The sequence below is a fragment of the Polyodon spathula genome, chromosome 23, assembly GCF_017654505.1.
Source record: "Polyodon spathula isolate WHYD16114869_AA chromosome 23, ASM1765450v1, whole genome shotgun sequence".
NCBI classification, from domain to species: Eukaryota; Metazoa; Chordata; class Actinopteri; order Acipenseriformes; family Polyodontidae; genus Polyodon; species Polyodon spathula.
In genome coordinates this window covers 9,080,701-9,103,334 of record NC_054556.1, presented here as the reverse complement: position 1 = coordinate 9,103,334, position 22,634 = coordinate 9,080,701, and the positions used below count along the sequence as shown (strand labels likewise).

General features: G+C 37.1%; 1 protein-coding gene across 1 annotated transcript in view; it reads left to right on the top strand.

Annotated features, from left to right (window-relative positions):
- The window catches only part of LOC121298182 (testis-expressed protein 264-like), a 91,501-nt gene that overhangs the window by 58,214 nt on the left and 10,653 nt on the right, over nucleotides 1–22,634 (top strand). Inside the window, exon 3 of the mRNA XM_041225117.1 lies at nucleotides 19,411–19,582. Within this exon, the coding sequence (XP_041081051.1) occupies nucleotides 19,411–19,582 (172 nt within the window). The remainder of the gene's footprint in view (nucleotides 1–19,410; nucleotides 19,583–22,634) is intronic.

Here is a 22,634-nt window from a genome sequence, read left to right as displayed (position 1 = left end):
CATTAAAACCATTATGTGTCAAAGGTTTCTATGGAAATTACATTTTGGATTGCCCTACAGAACATCTAGTATATAGTTGTAGTATATCCCCATTTTAGTTAGGAAGGTTTTTAAATATATTCATACTGGAAAGATAAATGGAGATGCAACATTTGTAACCCCTATTTACAGTGTGCAGAAGTTGTTAATGATGTTGCAAACTAGCACTTTGAAAGTGGAGGAAGACACATAAAATACTGCATTTTCATATTGCACACACAGACGTTATTATGGGCTTTCATCAACTAATTTGTGTCTAAGATGAATAAACGTCAAATGGGTTAATGTGAGACATGGTCTCTTTTTAAAAATGAAATTCTCGCTTCCTGAGATATTGAAGGATGCCTGAAATGGTAATTCGGCTTTCTTAAAGCAAACTGCCTAAAAACCATACCTGGAATATGTAATATAAAACATTTATCAACTATAATACAGTACCTGTATGTCTTGTTTCCAAGAAAAAGACGTCAATGGGCATGATTAGTGGGTGCTGCAGTTGTTCAAATTTTTTTACAAATTAGATATCCCCTTCATCATTGTATGCAAAGCCCAGGATTCAGAACAAAATGACTGTGCTAATCGAATCATTTATACCTGCAAAAGTGTTGTGTTTACCAATTTTAAAGCTGATGGGATACCTCAATCTTAGTTCTTTTGGTTTTTGAGGTAAAGCAATGCCCTTCATGCTATTTTTCCTGTTGAGGCCTGGGTTCAATAGAATGACTGAATATTTGGGCATAATTGACTATATAAATCAAGATTACATAAGCCTGGTGGTTTTGAGAGTGAAATTCAGATCCACTTGAGTACATTTCCATATTCAGTGCTGCACCACTGAGTAATTTCTTACCCATCTAATTTCCCCTTAAGCCGGTGAATAGTATTATCTGCTTAGCAGCTAAAAGTATGGAATGAGGTTAACAGTACACTGTAGGGCAGCCTAACTCTGAGCCTTAACACAGTGTCCCGGATTCGTGGATAGGTATTACAACAGTCTAACAAATTATTACATTAATCACAAAACTAAGACATCTGTCTCTTTGTCAGGCACATCAAATCTCAAGTGTCATGCTTGTTGTTTTCCATTTTTCCCTTGTTCTGGTGTATTGATCCTCAGGTGTGCAGAGTGCAATGTTCTGCTTTTACAGAATAAAGTAGGTCTATCTCTCTGTTATTATTGAGTGAGTGTTGGTAATGGTGACAGGGGGCATAGGGAACTTCAAAATGAGTTATTACCACCCGTTCAGACAGACAGACAGAGTAAGCTCCTCCATATCATTATTCATTAGTCACCTTCACAGTATACTTGTTGCCGTGCGAATGGCACTGACATTTATTTTGCTATGTGCACATGTTTTCACTTCTATCTCCTATCCTTCTGTTTGAGATGATAGGGGATATTTAGGAGATACAATTGCCATCATTAAAGACCAGATGCTTTGTTTCCAGTTGGAAAAAATATCCATGCTCAAAGTGTGTTGATCTAACCTGCTGTCCTGTTCATTGTAATCTGTGTTCATCTAACCGGCTGTCCTGTTCATTGTAATTTGTGTTTTATCAGGGATACATCAACCAACAACACCACTGTCTTATGTGCACATCATTGGGTTCTGCATAAACAGGCTCAAAGTAACAAAACCACAGACTAGTAGTGACTATGAAGCTGAATGTAAACACAGTTATGAGCACAGCACTTTAAGTATATGTGAAACAAATGAGTTGCTCTTTTGATAAACTGGTTGTGGGACCCTTTAGTTGTGCATAGCCCAGCTGAGATTAACCCTAAAGAAAATGCAACCGAACCTCCTTTCGCTCAGGAAAAGAAAATAAATTGGGAAGAAGTGCTTCAGAAAGTGGTAAAAATAGAACTTAACACCTTGGGAGGTGTGAAATGGAGTTTGGGTCTCAAATGTGACTCAGTGTTATAATTCATGCTCTCCGACTGTATTAGGAAATACATGGGTCTTAAAACTCAGGGGATAAACACCAATTGGCACTTCCAGAGGTCTTGTTTATTATTAATTTTCTTCCCTGTCTGCCATGTCCAGTAAGACGACAGCTACCCAAAAATAGACTAGCCTTGGGTGGCTTCTATGTAATAAAGCAGCCTCTGATCTGTAATGAGGGAGATACAAGTAGTTCTTCCCATCAAGCAGGACTTTAACAACTAAGCTTCCACCTCAAGGCAATAGAAATCTATTCTCTCGCCAGGCTTATCCGTTGTAGTAAAAATGCACTCTAAGAGAACAGACAGCTTTGCAGTCCATTCTAGGGTTATCTCCTCTTGCACTTTCCCTGATGTAAACCTACTAGATAGTTACCTCCTGTAATTCTCCACCTATCCCTGCCTCTGATGTTCAGCACTGGGTCTAAAGTTATTGTACTGTACCACTGTGCTTTATAGATATCAACTACATATGTAAACCCCACTCTTAGTGGAAGTCTTGCATAAGCATTTGTACTGACTGAGCTTCCCATATTATATCATGAAATGCATTGTGAATACTATAAACATTTTGCTGTCTTGTATATGGTTATAGTACACTCCAGAATTTGACTAATATAAATGAGAGCCCTGTTTAGGACTTACATGCTAGTCTACAGGTGAATGGACACATTTATTGTGAGTGTGTGCTATGCTCTTACAGTGCTTATAGGAAGTATTCACCCCCCTTGGACATTTACACAGTTTGTTGTGTTACAACCTAAAATCATGATGCATTTAAATGTTTTTTTTTCCTTTGATTTACACAACCTACTCAACACTTCGAAGAGGCAACAGAATTTTTATATGAAACAAAAGTTAATGAAAAAAAAAAAAAACTGAAATGTCTTGGTTAGATAAGTATTCACCCCCCTGAGTCAATACTTGGTAGAACCACCTTTGGCAGCAATTACAGCTGTGAGTCTTTTGGGGTAAGTCTCTACCAGGTTTGCATGTCTGGATTGTGCAATATTTTCCCATTCTTCTTGGCAAAATTGTTCAAGCTCTGTCAAGTTGAATGGGGATAGTTGGTGGACAGCAATCTTCAAGTCTTGCCAAGATTCTCAATCGGATTTAAGTCTGGGCTTTGACTGGGCCACTCTAGGATATTCACTTTCTTGTTTTTAAGCTACTCCAGTGTCGCTTTGGCTGTGTGCTTGGGGTCATTGTCCTGCTTAAAGGTGAATCTCCGTTCCAGTCTTAGGTCTTTTGCAGACTGAAGCATGTTTCCCTCAAAGATTTGCCTGTATTTAGCTCCATCCATTTTGCCCTCTACCCTGAGAAGCTTCCCAGTACCTGTCAATGAAAAGCATGCCCATAGCATGATGCTGCCACCACCATGCTTCACAGTAGGGATGGTGTTATGTGGGTGATGTGCTGGGTTAGGTTTGCGTCAGACATAACACTTTGCATTTAGGCCAAATAGTTCAGGTTTTGTTTCATCAGACCATAGAATCTTTTGCCACATCTTTTCAGAGTCTCCCACATGCCTTTTTGAAAATTCCAAGTGGGATTTTACATGGGCTTTTTTCAGAAATGTCTTCCTTCTTGCCACTCTTCCATTCAGGCCAGATTTGTGGAGTATCTCAGCTACCGTTGACACATGGACAGTTTCTCCCATTTCAGCCATGGAACGCTGTAGGTCTTTCAGAGTTGTCATTGGCCTCTTGGTGGCTTCTCTGACCAATTCCCTTCTTACCCGGCTGCTCAGTTTGGGAGGACAGCCTGCTGTAAGCAGATTCTGGGTAGCACTGTATTTAATCTGAAATCATATGAACCACTTTTATTGCCCACAGATGGACTCCATTTAACTTCTTGTGTGAATTCTGAAGGCATTTGGTTGTACCTGAGCTTATTTAGGAGTGTCATAGCAAAGGGGGTGAATACTTATCAATGAAGACATTTCAGGTTTTTATTCTTAATTAATGTGTTTTTTCACCCCCCCCCCCCCCCCCCCCCCCCCCCATTTTTTCACACATTGAAAGTGTTAAGTAGGTTGTGTAAATCAAATGATGTGCAAACCTGGTAGAGACTTACCCCAAAAGACTCACAGCTGTAATTGCTGCCAAAGGTGGTTCTCCCAAGTATTGACTCAGGGGGGTGAATACTTATCTAACCAAGACATTTCATTTTTTTTTTATTTTTCATTAACTATACTTTCATAATAAAAATGCTCTTGCCTCTTCAAAGTGTTGAGTAGATTGTGTAAATCAAAGGAAAACAAATCTCATTTAAATGCATCAATATTTCAGGTTGTAACACAACAAACTGTGAAAACATCCAAGGGGGGTGAATACTTCCTATAAGCATTGTATTTCAGAATATCCTTGGAAATATAATGAGGAAGTAATAAGGAATTTAATCTAAAGCTTCTACCAACTTGTACTTTACGGTTCAACCATCATCAATAAAAAGCTAGTATGTCTGAGACCAAAGACTGGTTCTCTTTGTAGCTGTTTCCAACCAGGAAAGAGTCAAAGCAGCATTAAGCCAATGTGAGCTAATTAAAAATCGAACAATGCAAAAAAAAAAAAAATCACAGTCTTTGCACTTCATCATCTTTTGAAACAAGTTAATGAGCAGAAAAGACCTGAAAGCATTTTCATTTTTGTTTTAGTTGGCGCTTAAAGATTATCTCCATTCCCTTAAGAGTCACTATGTTTCAAAGGCTCCCTCACCCTTTTTTTCCTAAAATATATATATATATATATTTGTTAATTTCAAAATTAGCCTTTTAGCCTTTCAGTGCAATAAGGTTCAGAGGGAGGTGTGTGATAATGTGTGCTGAGAGAGGACAGAGGGGTCATGGGGGTCATTTTGGACTATTATCACAGTGTCGGACACTATGGCAAGAAAATAAGACAATCTGAACCTCATAGCTTTTTTAGAAGCAGCACTCAATACAAAGGGCCCCCTGGGAAGTCGTCTTGTTATTTGTGCAGACAATTTTACCACTAAGAGCCAGTAGAGTATTTTTAACCTGTTCAGTGTTGAAATTTAACCTAAGATACATATTCCCCAATATTACATGTCTTCTATATTCATTAAAAAAATCAATCAAAAAATATTATATATCATATATATATATATATATATATATATATATATATATATATATATATATATATATATATATAGATATATATATATCTGTAGACATGTACAAGCGTATGTCACATTTACATTTCTACTGGATCTGGAGAACCACTCCTTTATTGCGATATGGCAAACAAGGGGAGTCTAGGGGGCTGTTGTAGCCAGCTTTAAGCAGAACCCATTGTAGCAGAAAACCTTGTGTTTCTTGGCAAACTTATTGCAGAACTGGACGACAGCTAATGGGCAATCAAGGCTGGGTGAATTAGCAGCCATCACTACACAAAGAGCCATTCAGAACTGACCAACTAAGGAGAACTCAATACTGAACCCATTACCAACAAGGTATAATTTAGAAATGTGAGGCAGTTTGAAAAAGTCTGATTATTTATGGCTGACAGAAAGTCTGCTCCTGAAAACAAATCCTTTTTTATTCCAGTCTTTTCCCCAGAGGCTGCAGCATGCCAATCATATCTGTCCTGCGTTACTGACTGTGACAAGTGGCCATGTTTAAACTTCACCAGATGCTGTTTACAATTTTAATTGGCCCGTTACTTTTTGCTATCTCTATTTTTTGGTAAGAAATCAGTGTGAGGTGTTGAAGGGTCCAAGGGTTGCTTGGAAATACTATGCCACTTTGTAAATCACTGTGTTCTTTATCAATGCCAGTAAGTAACCTTTGGTTTGGCCAGAAGCATCCCTCCTTTCAAAATGGCGAAAATATGTTGGCCAAACAAACAGAATTCTGCTCTACAAGGATTATGTTTTTAGTGCTGTTTTCAAACTAGGCTTTAATACAGTAGCATGAGTGCATTTGGGCTAAACTAGCTACTGTTCACCAAGGTGACAAATTGTGTAGCACATTCCCTCTAACGCCTGAATTAACTTGTCCAGGAGCCTTTCAGATTGAGGAAAGTGTCAAAGCCTGTAGCCTCCAGGGCCTCTAGTCTGAGGTCAATGTCTATAGAAAACTTATAGAAAACAAAGTCAAACATACAGTTATATCTATTAAGGTATTATGGAGTAAATGTGGACAGTTCATACAATTGTAAACTGCCTGCCAAGAAAAAATATTTAACCATACTGATGCAGTGTTCTAGCAGTATGGTCTACTAGAAACAGCATGGACAATAAAAAGATAATTGACATCAAGTTTATGGAATATATAATTCATTAGGATAAGAAACTGCCTGCTTGAACCTGTGATCAATTTGAAACGCTTAACCCCCAAAGTCCTCAGACCAAGGACACCCGCAGCCAAGGAAAGACTGAGGCAATAGTAAATGTCCTCAAGCAGGCCTCTGAAAACTGTTCACATTACATCATTTTGCATACAAAAATATATATTAAAAAGTAGTGTTTTTTTTTTTTTTTTTTTTTAATCAATATACGATAATTGTTTTAGTTTTTGCTGAGGAGAAAATATTCAGCTTCACTGATTATGTTACTTTTGAGATGCTTTTCAATAAGAATAAGGAGGTAAGCTTGATATCCAAACTTTTATTGAACTATTTCTGTTGAACACTGTTCTTCCAGAAGAACTATAAGGGAAGGAGTATTTTTTGGAATTGCTTGCTGTTTTAATGCAGATAACTTGGTAAGTAGCACAGGTCTTATGGTCACCCACATACTGTACAGGTGCCTGCATTAAATTAAAGCCTGTCAATATTGCTACCAATTGTACAAATGCAGAGCAGTTTAATTATTCAGATTAGGTTTTACTGGAAGTGTTAGTTTTTGAAGATCTACAGCACTGTAAACAGATAACCCTTTAGTTATACATGACATTCCCTGAAGCCATCAAGGATTTCTAAAGGTTCAATGGGCTTACATAGAGAAAGTATCATTCAAGTAGTCATAAAAATCACTTGAATTTAACTTCCTCCCTTCTTTCTGGTTTTGACTCAAACCTGTCAAAGTAATTGCTCATATAGTACTCAACATGAGATAATTTGTGTTAAATATAGCTCTCATTCTAATTATTTCTTTATTACTCCACATTACAAGTAGCACAGATTGTTTTAATGTTGGTTACTCGCTTCCGAAAGGTTTACCTTATCAGACAGAAAGTCTAATTACAGTCAGTTAATACTGGGGGAGCCATGCCTGGATCTGCATAATAATTTACGGTATACAATCAATTTGTGGTCTATTAGCTCTAAGTTCCCCTTCTGGCTATGCTTAAAGTCCCAGGAGATCCTCAGTACTTTCTGACATTCATATTATCCTAGGAGAGGCTTTAACTTGTATGTGCTAATTCCCCTTGTACAGTAGCATTTTTGTGCGCAGCTCATTAGAGCCGGAGGAAAGTGTCGTTGTCTCCCTTGGGTCCGACCATCTTTATAAAGTGAAACAAGTGAGACAAACACAACATGTTCGTAAAAGAGCAGTAAACTACTGCGAACAATAACTTAACAGCTCCTTGTTGTGGTTTTTAGAGTTTTCTATTTTTACAATTGTATTATTCGTCTCAGAAAATGTGACTTTCCGCTTGCTTCAAAATAGGGCACTCCATGTTGATTTGCGATTTTTTCATTGGTTGTGCCCACGGATTTATGAGCACACTATGTATGGGGCAGAGAGACTACTTCTTATTCCTTTCCAGACCATAATAACTTTAAAGCTGGGGGTTTAAAACATTTTGGGAAGTATGAAGATTTTCAATAAGTGGAGCAAATGTGGAATACTGATGATGTGTTAATTGAATGAAATAAATATTTATCCAGCTAAAAATTAATTGAACTGGGCCCTTAGTGCAATAAATAATACCAAAGGCTTCAACAAATCCATCTGAAAAGGGTTAAATGGTTCAGTATTACATCAAATTGAAGTTTTCCAAGTATTTTCCTAATCTGCAAATCTACAGGTAACACACAAACAAAGAATAAAAATAATCTTATTTTGGAAATAAAAAATGCTTTAGATTTACAAAAATTGAACTTTTTAAGTTTATGAATAGGTTATTTCTCATCATTTGAAACAACAGTGCTGAACTTCTACCTTTTCCCTGTACATTCTCCTTTTCCAAATAGAGAGGGAAATGAATTGTTTTAAAATGTTGACTTTGTATCGTGAGATACAGCAATGCAATTTACACTTCATGTGCCAGCCTCTTGAGTATTAATTTGGCAGGAAGTTGAGTCTGATGGACTTTAGTTTCTTGACAGGCGCTTGTACTGTATACTGTATACTGTATGTTAAAAAAAAAACAAAAACAAAACAAAAAAAAAAAAACAACAACAAAAAAAAAAATATTGACAGCCAATTTTTCAGTGAAATAAGCGTAGATTGTTTAATACTGTGATTGCAACATTTTACAAAAGCAAGGGTAAATGATAAAGACCTGTCAGCTGCTTAAAGTTGATTTATAATTTATTAATTGTATTAACGTTTATTGTATACACATTAAAGGTGGAAGCCCTAACTGTTAATACAACCTATTTGTATATTTTCCTTATTGATTTAATCAAGTTTTTGTAGCCTCATTAGGTAAAAGCCATGGACTTGGATATTACTGTATTTAAGATTAGATTTTTTTTAAATACTTTTTTAGACTATACAGCTATTATTTTGAGCACTTACTTGACATTTGCTAGCATTACAACCTGCTAATCTTATTTTTTGTGTTGAGTACACTGTACAGAAGCATTATAATTAACAAACAAAGATTGGGTTAGCAATCTGCCATACCATTCTAATAGTAGAATGGCATTTGAACGTGTCTTCTGTTCTGAAATGTCATTGCACTAAAATGTTTAGCCATTTTGCAAGCAGACAGTTTTTAATTATTGCCCCTTTATAAAGGCTAGGGTTGTATTTGTGTGTTTGTGTGTGTGTGTGTGTGTGTGTGTGTGTGTGTAAGAGAGTGAGAGCGTCTCATTAAATCACATAAGTTCCCTCAAAGATATTGAACTAGGAATTCTTACATATTGAATGCGCAGGTATGTAGGCGTTTGTGGAAGTGTGTAGGAGTCAGTTACATAATCACAGTACTAACAGAAACGAGTTCAATATTTGCTGCATTTTGAACCAAATTAAAGTAGATTTCCAATAATTATCACACAATAAAAATAGAATGAAATGAGGTTGGTTTATGATCATTAAATTAGACCCCATCTCCCCCACTGCTCTTGGCTGGTCCTGCCTTATTACATAAAGAATTCGAATGGTTTGTAAAAATTGGGTTTATGGCTCATCAAGATTTTGTTTCATGGGTAATCAGTTACCTAATATTACCGAGGTCTGTCCTGGAATTAAATGACTGTTCCCATTGAAACACTGCATTGCATATACAACTTGGATAAGAGTGTCCAGTGCTTTGACTCTCAGATCACGAAGATTTATAGGAAACAATCAGGTTCTTCTTTTTAAGCTTTACAGAGCCTACCTGTTGAAGGGTTAAATGACATCTCCACTGCACGCACATAACGCTGTTCAAGATCGTTATAAAAATTCTGCATAGATAAGTAAAGGGTAAAATTGTGATGACAGAATTGATGCAAGCAGTACAGTCTTTATAAAAAGTGGAAGCAGGGAAGCATGGTAAATCACAAAGGAATATGGTGAAAGATGATAATGCGTAGTAAAAACATGACACATTGCAGTTAGAATTTACCATAGCTGATTTTTTAAGGGCATTTAGAAGCTTTTCTTTGTGTATGGCCACCCCAGATCTGCCGAGGAGCCCTCAGGTTGTGTGGCATGATATGTTATTTCTGGTGACCCGAATTGCAGTTAACACTTCAAATCAATTCTTCCTCATATTTGTAGTCTTGGGAATCAGCTAATCATTTAATTGTCCATGGGTTAGTGCTTTAAAGCCCCACTGTTGCTCTCTAGGACATTCTAAGATATTATTGTTACCAATGTTGGTGTTCCATATTTAGAACTGAAATTGTAGTGATTGTGTTTTATTGAGAATGGGTGCGCCTGCATATACAGTTGGTGCAAAACACTTTTAATGCTTGCTGCAGCCCCAGAGTGAGGTCATTTCCCAGCTTGACTTTTTATAACTCAAAGAGAAACTCATGACCTCTCATACTAAGAGCTAATGCCGGGAGTCATAGTCATCTGTCATCACCTCAAGTTGCTCATCATTCTTGATAAATCCTTTTGAACTTGTATTTTAAATCACTGTGTATGCGCAATACCAAACAGCCTTGCCTGAGTTCTCACTTCTGTCCTGTCACCTTGCATTTCTATAAACCCTGTCTAGGATTTCCATACTTCAAAGACCTTGGGGAATTTGGAAAGAGTCCGAAAGAAACCTTTTGCTGGTGCACAGATCTCTTATCAGTATGCAAAGAGACCAACTTCAACATAAAGCAATCTGCTGTCAATACTTATTAGTTCACCACATAGTTTGTTCAGTGAAGATATGTATCATCCAAGAAGATGAACCCTGTCAGGTTCTGTCGCAAACAGCCATCTTTACTTCCTTTAGCAAATCGTTGTCTCAAGTAAAAATAAATGACTGCATGACATTGGTGCTTCATTTTAGTGCCCTATGGTCACAATTAACATCCTAGTCTTCCTCATAGCTTCTGACACATGCTTGTGCTTTTCTTAGAAATTTGAAATGTGAAACATTAAGACAGAAGAAGCTTTTAAAGCATCCTTGTGAGTAGCAAATGGGTGCAAAATACATTAAAAAATACATAGTTTCAACAACCGCATGCACTAAAGTGCATTTCATTTTAAAAAGTCACATTTTGACTGAGGTAGCCTACAGTTCAATAGTTAAAGTATTGTGTAGGTACCTGGCCTTTTAAATACACCTCTGCACAAAAAAAAGCAAATTTGGATGTCACTCTGCCACATCTGTTTTTCAGGGTCCCATGAAGATGATGTATATAGTGATAGGGTTTACGTTTTGTCTCACGCACAAGTCACAATTTGACCGTATGAGGTGATGTTGTTACAAAAGTGATACCTATACAGGAGTACTGAATAATGCATCTGGTGTAAATCTTGTAGCGGCTGATGAATTTAGTTTTTTGAGGCTTTAATTTAGCCTCAAAATAAAAAATGGTAAAACATTTTTCAATGTCATTGATTTTTTATACTAGACTTTTTACAGTATAGAAGTTAACAGTCAACCTTTGTTGGCAGGGAAAGAACATTACAGCCAAATAGCCCCCAACGAGATTATTAAATATGTGCAACCCATTTATCAGCTATTAATAACACATTTCTTAAGTATCATTTTCATTTAGGCATTTAATCTACTCTGAAATGAGGATTTGAAAGACGACCTCTGGAGATTTAGTTGGGAGAGAATGGCACTGCAGTAATGACAAGCCTTTCATATGCATTATCCAACCACTTCAGCTGTTTAAAATGAGTTGAAGGGCAACTTTGTTTTTGTTTCTGTCATTAGGTCCTGGTAACAAAATCATAATAACATTTTCAGAGTGATTTCTTCAGTGAATTTGATTCACCAAAATGTAACCATTAATCTGTCATGTTGCTATACTCTTCCCCCAGTGGTTGTTAAAAATACTGCACTGTTCAATTTTTTTTTTTTTTTTTTTTGTCTGGCGATTTATGGAGTCTTTAGTTTAGATAGTGCTATAGTCACTTTACTCTGAGGGCTGAGGATGTCTCAAGTTCCATGAGGTGAATGGGCAGATACAGTCAAGAGGGGTGCATTTCACGTGCCATTGACAGCCTGGAGACCTGTGTTTACTGTAATATTCCCTAATTTGTCTTTTGCGTGAGGAGAAATACCTAACAAACCATTGGCAACAAATAGCCTTTTTGTTCTGGCTGCAAAGGGCAGCTATATACAGGTTATACATTTTCCAGTTTGACACACATAATTTCTGAATTGTGAACATAATTCTTTACCAAATGTGGCATAGTTTTCAAGTCTACTTTCAAGTCAATAGCATGCTCTTACATTGGCATGCTATAAGACAGGTAAAGACTCTCAGTTGATATAGATAAAGACTTCTCTCATGGAAGGGTCACAAACCTCATTAGCAGCTCATACCTCCAGGAATAACTCAGTGATTTGCTAACATAACAGAAACATGTTTTTCCAGTGGCTTTTCATTTTCACCTACAAAAAAGAAAAAAAATCCATTACAGCCCAGTTGTCAGTTTGTCAAATCACATCCCTTTGGGGCTTTTAGGCCCTGAACATGTAGTGTTTCCAAAAGGCTGTTGATTGTTTTATGCAATTAACTCCACCTGACATCATGCTCAAACATTTGCACATTCTGTATACTCACACAGCACACACACGCAAAATAAATCAGTTTTGTCATGTTACAGAACCACCTGCATTAGTGATGGTACCACAAGACCATGTGACTTCACATGCAGAAATTCAACAGAACATGATCAAGAAAAAGTTAGAATTGTACTAAAATGTGTATAATGGCATGCTGTCTTTAGTATTCTATATGTTTTTAATAGTAGTTGAGTATACAAGTTTATAGATATAAAGGGTAAGGTCTGAACATCATAGTCTTTCTGAATCAGGAACAAGTGCAAGGAGAGCTTCAATTATTCTGATTTAGGGAACTGAGATTCCCAGACAATCTGGAAGTAATCATTAAAATTGTTTCCAAGCTGTGGTGTGCACTGGGGACTGCTGCAGTTGGAACTGTCTGCTTTTGTTGAAAACAAAGTGTGTATCCCAAAGGAGAATGACTGTCATGCCAAAATGGGATGTGAAGTAAAATCCATGTGTACAGTTTAAGGTTATCCATAAAACTGAATCTTAATTAAACTAGATTAACATCTCTCTTTTATTAAGCAAGGAGTAGTCAAAAATAGAAGCCATTATCATAATGAAGCTAGAATACAGTAATTAGGACTCAAACTGACACTAATCTGACAGATCACAGGAGAGTCGCGTGGCACTATTAAAGGTCCAGCACACAGACTCTGTGGCTTTCACTGTACTTCACATTGTACAGTCAACATAGAAACAACTACTAACCAAGACTGAATCACTTATAATGAATTGCTTGAAGACTGAAAAACTGTTATGGCCAGGAAATGTAGCTGTTAAAGCAACAGTGCTGTGTTTACAAATTAAGCTTTTACCAAAATAATTTTTAATTTTACATCAGAGAACATTGTCTAACCTTCCTAAAGCCTGCACCGCACTGTATCAAGGGATTCATACAGTATCTCTTCTTGTTTGTTTTTGCCTAGGCTGCATTAAAAAACAGTTTTTTGGAACGTAACACTGAAAGGTGACACCCAGGAAATGTTCTGTCAACCATCGAATTTACACAGAGGGATGCTGGGATTTCAGAGAAGCTGTCCTTTAACAACAGTGAAGAAACAAGCTCAATTCTTCTTGGATATTCCAGGGCACTTGATTGAAATTGTACACAAGAAGGGATTAGTATTTTGTCATCAAATTTAATTTAGTAGTACTGAGTGTTTAACAAACTGCTTTCACATAGTTGACCATATACAATAAATGAAGAAAGGTGTGCTTTTGACTTGGTGCTGTTGGCTAGGATTGAGTGCTTGCTCCCCTTGTATTTTCTATTCAAGTGCTGTAATGCCAAGCCCTGTAGTAGGGTTTCAAACCATTTTGTTAAAATGCTTTGAAATCCTGGTTGTATATGCACCTACAGTAGCACAGACAACTGACTTACACATACATGGATCTAAATGTATTAAAAGCTGTGAATGAACTTGGTGGCACTGTATACATGCACTCAGAAGCATGTCCACCATTATAATCCAGTTGTATTTTGACACTGGTTGCTGGTGCAGTGAGAGTTCACTGTGAGGATTCACATTCCCAGTAGCTTGGAAAGTTAACTGACAGTCGCCTTGAGCATGCCCAGATACAGCTCTATTGTGTACACACACTACAGCATAGTAGCCTCTTACAGACATTTGCGTTGAGGGTCAGTGAAAGGAAGAGGAGAAACAAACAGGCAAGATAGATGGTTTCTTTTGGTTTACAGACAAATTATCCCATTTAGGGTGTAAATGGGTTTGAAAAGGACACCGGCAGAAATCTTTTGAGGAAAATACAGTCAAATTCAAGTAAATTCTTACGCCACACAGAGATACATTAAATTGAACTTCATAACAGAAAGTAGAGAGCATTTACAGATTCAGTAAGGGGTCATGCAAGAAACCAGATGATACAGTACTGTCCTGGGGCTAATGGTATCCCTGTAAGGAACAATACCTGAACCACCAAACTGGCTCCTAATTACACATCTCATTGAAATTCATGATCCATTCCGATTTGCAATACATATATTCTTAGTTAGTCTAAGTGTTTCATCAGTTATGGCAGAACTACCTTTAAAACAAGAAACCATGTACAGTTATTGGTCCAGTGGGTGATGCTAGATCTTTGTGCAAGGTACAAAGAAATGAGTCTGCCAGAGTAGAAGACTGCAATTATAGCAAAGAGGTAAACATCATATACAGTTTATTATGATCTGTTAACATTTCTGCTCTTTGCTTACTTGAAAAGGCCCTTGAGGAGGCAACCTTGCAGCACAGATATTAATTATTCAAAAGCAATAATAATGACTGAGCCTAATGAAAGATGCAAGAAAGCTAAAACTTTACATGTGCAAAGTTAATATAAGCCTTGTGTGACCTGTTATTCTGTAGTTGGATTTTAATAAATGCAATATAAATTCTAAAATAAGATCTGGTTAAAAAAAACAACAACAACAAAAAAACAACAACAACAACCCCCCCCCCCAACCCCCCCCTGTTGAAGCAAAAAGATGAATGGAAGAAATCAGTATATTGAGGTTGCTGCTGAATTTCAGCACCTTGGACAGCATCTCTTGGGAGTTTCTCAAGCAGCCTTGCTTCATGGTGCAGGAAAGTGTTGATGAATCTGTCAAGAAAAAAAAAAAATAGTACAGCAAGCTTTACTAGTGTGGGGCTCTGAGAACCTATCATTACAGATACTGTGTATCACATAACTCATCAGCCTTTATACATGGGTCACCTACTGTATGCACACTAGTGACCACATGCTACCTATCCTGTGGAATGAAAACTGTTTTAGAATACTGTACAGGGATGAATCATCTGTTGGAATTGTTGCCTGCAGTGCAATTTACTACTACTTGGTTACAAAATTAGATGGCTCTGGGAGGTTTTAAGTAAATTCCCAATACTGTTTGATTGCTGCTGAACTAGAGACACAAATCCATTGAGACACATTGTGAGATATGCTGCAGAGTATTATAGAAATAGATGATGGATGGATAGACCCAGAAATGTGCAGATTGTGAACTAATAGGTACAGTATCCAAACTTTTTGCTAAGGGAATGCAAACAGTGCATTAGGTTGTTAGGAGTTGGTTTTGGTTTTTGAAACGGTTCACTGCTTTGATGGAGCAGAGCTTGTTATTAGAATAATCAGCAGTGTCTGTAATACTCAACTTTATATATGAGTGCTGTGTCATCATCATCATCATCATTATCATCATATGTCAGTGATCTGGAGACCAATACAGAACAAAGAGCTTTTTAAACATAAAATCTCCTTTAAAATTTGTAAAAAAAAAAAAACCTACGTAAGGGGAGATTACCTGAATTTTACCACTGCCCAAATATTGCATGAATATGAGGGCATTTTTACTTTAAATTGTTGGCTGAACTAGAATGATGAGAAACAAGAATCTGAGCACAGCAGCACTTGACAGTGGAAAGCCAGCTTTAGTTGGCCAGCTTTCTCATTTTTGGCTCGGAGAGAAATGGACTCAGAGGGGCTGCACTATAAAAAGCAGAAGGGTCTAAGCATCTCCCACCTCTCAACAGCCATGAGCTAGACTGGAGTCAGCGGGGAGGCCCAGACCACAGTGTGCAGTGAACGGTAAACAACAGCTGTTGCTCCAAAAATCTGTCATCAGGGCCTGAGGAAAGGTGGTGCTATCCCTGGAATTCAAATATGTCTCATGGAAATACACTCACTTCCAACAGAGTCTGAGTAATTTAGTATTGGTGGTATCATTGGAGTTCAAATGTATCTCATGAAAATACAATAGTTTCCAACAGGGTCTGAGTACTTTAGTACAGTGCTTTCTCGATATTTCACTATCTGATGTTTCACCATTCGATAATTCTCAGATGTGATTCATTTAGACCAAGTTGACAGTAAATTGTACTATTACATATTTTACTGTATAAGGGCCATTAACTCACGTTTTTTCAGCATTTCTCTTTTTATGATGTGCAAGGCAGATAGCAAAAGTAAGCACTGTATTGAAAATTGGAGTGGTAAATTAGTTTTATGGCCAGGTGTTTGGGCTATAGATCCAAAGCCACCAGTATAGGTTACTGAATACAGGACCAGCAACACTTCAGTGTCTTCAGGACGTTATAGTAAACCTATAGAGCTGTTACTGCAGCTCTCTGCTCCACTGTGTGTTTTTTTCCCATAATTCAGCTGAATTCAGGGTCATTACCACAGAAACATTTCCATCAAGTGAAATTAGAAACACATTTTACATTGCAATGTGACTGGTCTACTTTTATCAAATGCTTTGTTAAAACCTCACGGCAATAGTTTCCCTCTAAATCTACAAACCTACCATCCATAGTCCAACTGGTTTGCCGTCCTCTCCATTAAAACTCATATTTATTTCATCCTGATGGAAGCATACTTTATATTGTGCAGATGTGAAAACACATGCTGTCTCCTAACAACTCACAACTGGTATTTTGAAGGAAACAAAATGCCTCAAAGCCTATCCATATCCCAATCCCCCAATTTCCCAAAGTGATGGGAAAATAAGGGACCGCTATTGTGGGCAAAAAGGACTCTAAACTACCAAACTGCAGGTTATTTAAAATGATAATTATGGTCTTCTGAGGCTATTTAGAAATCAGAGGGGGGAACACAGATTATTTTTAATTGCATTCTTTGCTATTCTTTTAATATACATTATTTATTAGTACATATTGTAATAAATAATACATATTATTAATGCATATTTTTTCATATTACGAATGTATGTTGAACTTCAGTGTTCAAAGAATGCAGTGCCACTCCTGAAGTCACTTCTTTATTATGCTTGTTTTTTATTTTATTTTTGCAAGGGTCTCTTTGCTGTCTTGCATATACGCCACCCACTCTTTGAGCAGTGTGGTAAGGATCATGAAGGGAAAGTTAAATCTAAATTGGGTGCACAGTCCTAATCCTAAAATACATTCAATCCAGTCATTCCAGTATGCAGACTGTGCATTCATTGAAACTCTACGCCCTATACCATATCATTAAATATAAACATATTATTGTTCGAGACACATTTTCACATCGTTGCTTTCAAACCTTTATTTATTAAAGGAATCATGAGCTTCCAGTAGGGCAGGGCTCTTCAGTTAATGGATTCACTTAAGTCAAAATGCTCATTAAGATTTAGAATATGGCTCTTTTTTATTTAAAAACAAAGGGAGCTGATGTGTTTGAAAAGAATACAAGGACAAATGGTTGGCTTTGGTCAAAGGCACAGTTAAAACTAAGGTTTAGCACACAGATGATAAAGCAGCTTCTTAGTTTAATTTTAAATAAACTTGTCCCCTTTTCAATTTATTTGCTACTCAGCTAACTAAATAATAACCCATAATCTGCCTGGCTCTTTTAGACAAAAACATCTTGGCAGTTCTTCTTTAGGGTTGGGTGCACATTAAGTTTTTGTCAAACACCATATTTAAGGGATTGAACATAATTACAGCTGACAAGAAGCTCCAAATTATGTTTAGATGTCAATTGCATGTAAATAAAACAGGTTGCACCTGATAATAAACATCTGGCTATGGTTTGAAATTCTGGAGGCGACTTTTACGTGCAACAAGAGAGGGTGATGTTTTGAAAGATGAAATGGAAATTACTTATATGAGCATTGTCTTAGAGGCTCTCTCTCTCTCTCTCTCTCTCTCTCTCTCTCTCTCTCTCTCTCTCTCTCCACTGAGTTTCATTCCAGTTTGATTATTTTGAATAAATCAGAAGGGAGGGTCAAAATCATTCTCTAAATGTGTTGTTACTGACAAAGCAGCATTTTTAGTCATAGTGGTATCTATCTATTTCAGTCTATCAAGTGTATTCTATCTATTTATTTGATTTCTGTCACGACTCTTGTGTCTGATTAAAATAGACCCCTGAAAAACAGTGTAATGGTGCAGATATATTCAGTATATTCCAGTAGCCAGTAATTAGCCCTGTAATCAGCAGTGTGTGCTGCATAACAAATTTGTAGTAAATTAAAGGTTAATGAACAGGAAGCAGGCTTGTGGTCCCTCTAGGGGGGTTCTCTTCTGAAAAAAGCATATTCAGATCCATTCAATTCAGATGCAGCAGGAAAGGGTACCCAGCTCATGCATTAAATAATACCTTTCAAACACATTCAGAAGAGGGAGTCTGGGAGATTTTAAATCAGAGGGGGGTAGCATTAGAGATATGCTGAGCCCAAATATTATTCAGAAAAGCATTATCAGATAATCTGTCAGTCACATTTATACAGTCAGGTTGTCAAAGCTTTTGGTTGCTTCCAGCAACTTGATTACAATATTATGTACTTGATGAGTCACGAAGCAGAACCTGTAGAGAGTTTGATTCAGGATTTATTAAACCAAACCCAAACACATTTCTAGCAGTAACATAAGCATATAAACATTTGCCCATTACTAAAGATTAAAAATAGCATTGTACAAGTGGCTAGTGAACAAAAGGAAAATACTAATTGGAATATAAAACCAGTCCTTCCACCCCAACCTAACTGACTGGAAGTGTGTCAAAAAGCTTGGGGAAATAGCTCCTTGAAATTTAATCTTTAGATTTTTTTGATTTTTGAGAGCAAGCTTGCCCAAGCATTGCAGGTTCTTATTTACACTAACAGCTTTGCTTTGAGATCTGATTTCACTTGTGGTTAGACAAGAGTAAAGAACTAAAATAACAAACAAGCCGGAAACAGCTGCTGTCGTGATTTGCAAACTGGAAATGCATCAACGAGTCCACTGGCTGGCAGCTGGGTAACGTGCTGGGCATCAAGATGTTTTGAGATGGTGGGAGTTCAGGGTGTGCTGAACTGTACTGAACACATCTAGAAATTTAGTTAGATACCATTGTAGTTTGTCCAAAGAAACAACAACAAAATATAAATATGCAAAGCACCCTGTCTACTGATGTAGTATTTTGCTTAATACAGAACACTGTGTGTACCTGCTCACCATTAAGACTCTATTTATCTGTTCAGCGCATTTTACTCTTGCCTCTTTTTTGATGTTTTTAAGAGAGCAGTGTCATATAAAATCCTCCTTTATTCTCCTCTTCTTTGAAGGAACGGAAGTTGTGTGCCCATCCCTTTCTTGAGCTCTACCAAGGAAACCTGATTTACTACATCTGCCCGCTGGCCAGGCAGGGTGACTTCTATGTGCCGGAGATGAGAGAGACAGAGCGCAGGCACAAAGAGAAGGAGGAGGATTCTGAGGATAGACAGACAGACATCACAGGTAAAGCCTTCATATTCTCTTGGAACACGGGTATCTCTCATTTGATTCCAATCCAGTTTATGGCGGACAATACCAAATTGTATTCATTCAGCATGTGATAGCAACACTGTAAAAACCGGCCAGTGATAAAGGATTCAGGTTTGTCAGACTACTCAGTATTCACTTGTAGTGTATGGATTTCTTTAAGTGATTATTAGCAAGTAACTAAACATAGACTTTTAAACGTTTTTAAAGCAGGCAGCCTTACTGCATTTTGTAGAAAAAGATGCATTACGTTTTGAAAGAACAGACAGACATGTTCGATCTAGATTTGAAAATATTGTGAATGGGGTTCCTCAGGGATGTGAAGTGCACTCAACAGTCTCGCTGTATTTCCGCTCGCCTGCCTGCCAACACAATGAATTGATATTTTACAAATGAATGGATGATAATATGCGCTGCTGCCCTTGACTACAGATCTGGCAACTTGGGTGTCCCAGAGGGGCTCAATATATCAATGTATAGCTTGTTTTACTCTGTTGGCTGCATTTCATTCATAATGTTTCCACAAGCAATCAATGCAAATTGATCCACTTCAGCTCTGGAGCTTCCCTCTCTACATTACAGGGGTCCGTCATCTTGGCACAGTATAGTAAGCCTTCAGAGGAGCAAGAAACACAAAGCTACCGTCATATTCATTTGACCAAACTGTCTTTAATACCTGTAGGCAAGATGGGGGCAAGGCTGGCCTTTACGCATGGTGAGTGAAGCAGCCTCCTAGGGCCCCTACCCTTTAAGGGGCGCCTTTACTCAACCTGACTGCCGTGAGATTTAATGTGTTTGTTACGTGCGCGCAGACATTTCATGTATAGAACAAGTTCATTTCTCAGCAAGAGTTACTCAATGAAATGATTATTAAAAGTATATTAAAATACTAAAGTTGTTAAGACTACTAGATGTTACACACATATGGGTAATTCCAGCTTATGTGGACAGGGTTTGGCTCAATTGATCTGAATTTTTATATTTCTAGTTCTTTATTTTATATAATTGCCTTTAATTCTTAACAAGCCTGTTTTTTCTTTTTTCTGTCTTTTTGTAATACAAAAGTATAATTCATAAAAAAAATCTTATTGGAAATAATACACAGCACCATATATACAGTATATGCAGCGCCCAAAACAGAGCTCAAATACCCAACAGACACAACAGAGATGTAACAGTTTCTTTGTTTGCTCCATAAGGAACTTCTTGACTGTTTGTCAAAGTAAAAAAAAAAAACTTACAAACTCAAATAGCTCATGTGTTTGAAGCATGAATAAAAATAATATCAGCCATACGGTGTTGTCATAAAACTACTGCTCATGTATTTTCACTTCTGGTTTTGAATATGACCTGCGCATTCCAATGTATTCAGATCATAGTGCCGACAGTGGGAGGATTATTAACGATATGACCTGGGAACTCAAGCTAAGACCCAAACAAAGGTTCTTGCTAGCAACAAATAGCACCTTCCCTCAACAGTGTCTGCAAAGATTGCTTTCAGGAGTTCCGGTTTGCAGCTACTTGACTGTCGTTTTGGTATTATTCAGTAAGGCAGTCAAAGGCCTTCTGGCCAACAGGCTTTGGGGCCTAAATTCACATGTTTTTCTCCTGGACGCTGCGAAACTTGCGAGAGACACTTTGCATGCATTAGCTGGATATATCTAACTATTACCCATGTAGAACCTTTTCTAAAAAGGCAGGTATTGTCATGAAATTGCCTTTAAAAGCACCACTTTGTCCGGATATTAAACAGCAGACAAATACTGAACATTGAAAGTTGTGGGAGTCTGTAAGTGTAGGGCTTAATCGTGACATTCAATATACAGTAACAATTTTGTTTTTCTTTTGGCAGTTTTTAATATCTTGTATGCTTGGCGTTGGCTCAATCCCTAGCTGATTCAAGTGTAAAGGGTCCCATAGAAATAATTTGCACAGGCATGAATTGGTTTTTGATTCTTGCATATTTTATGGTCATTTTGAAAAATGATAAGGATAATAGTATAGTATTTATACAAATAAATATTCTTTTTCATACCTACAGCTAGTAAATGTAAGGGAGATGCTTGTGCATAAATAAACAGAATTCTAAGGAGTTCTGTTCCAGACTAAAATAGCTCCCCAAGCTGTTTTTTTTTTAATTTATTTTTTTATCTGTCCTGGGGTATAGTCCCCTGGTGTTAGAGTTTACATGTGAGGAATAACATTTGCTGTTAATAGCATTGGAAATCAACATGCATATATATTGTTCACATGCTGTATTTAAATGTTCAGAGATAACCATTTTATCTTTTTTGAAACTACCTCGATAACACATCAGCTTTCTGTTGAGGGGGAAAAAAACATGGTTTATGTGTTTTATAATGCAGACATTTCAGAAGAATATATTTGATGACGAGTCTTTAAAGACTGTGGTCCATATTTAAAATATGAACCTGGTTACATTAATTTAAGTCTTTTTTTGTACTAGGTAATAATTTAAAATGAACCAAGAACCATCAGAATACTGTTTTCAGTATGAGCTCACAAGGTTGCACATTTAAAAAAAAGGATACTGTCTTTTTACACATTTTTTTCTTTTTGTGCATTCAGAATGAGGTATACGTGACTCTAAAATGATTAGTCCCTTTTAATACTGCTTTCTCCTGTTTGTGAAAGTAGTCACTGTATGCTGCTGATTGTCATTTCCTGATCTATGGGGACACAGTAGGAGCATGATTTAGAGTGACACTCTGAGATATCTGAGCACAGACAGAATAAAATAAAATCAATGCTGGCCCTTAACCACAATAGCAAACATTTGGAGCAACCTATTTTTTGAATATTTCAATCCCAAGTGCCAAGTGATATTATCTGCATGTAAGATTCTGCTGAACGTATTATAAACTTCCTAACTCAGGGAGCGTCCTTCAACACTATTGCCAAATACTAATCAAAATACAATGTTTGCAATGACAGAAAAGTTTGGCAGCTGAGGAAGATTGAGGCCTGACATCTGGAATTGGACCTATTACCTTATACACACCAAAAA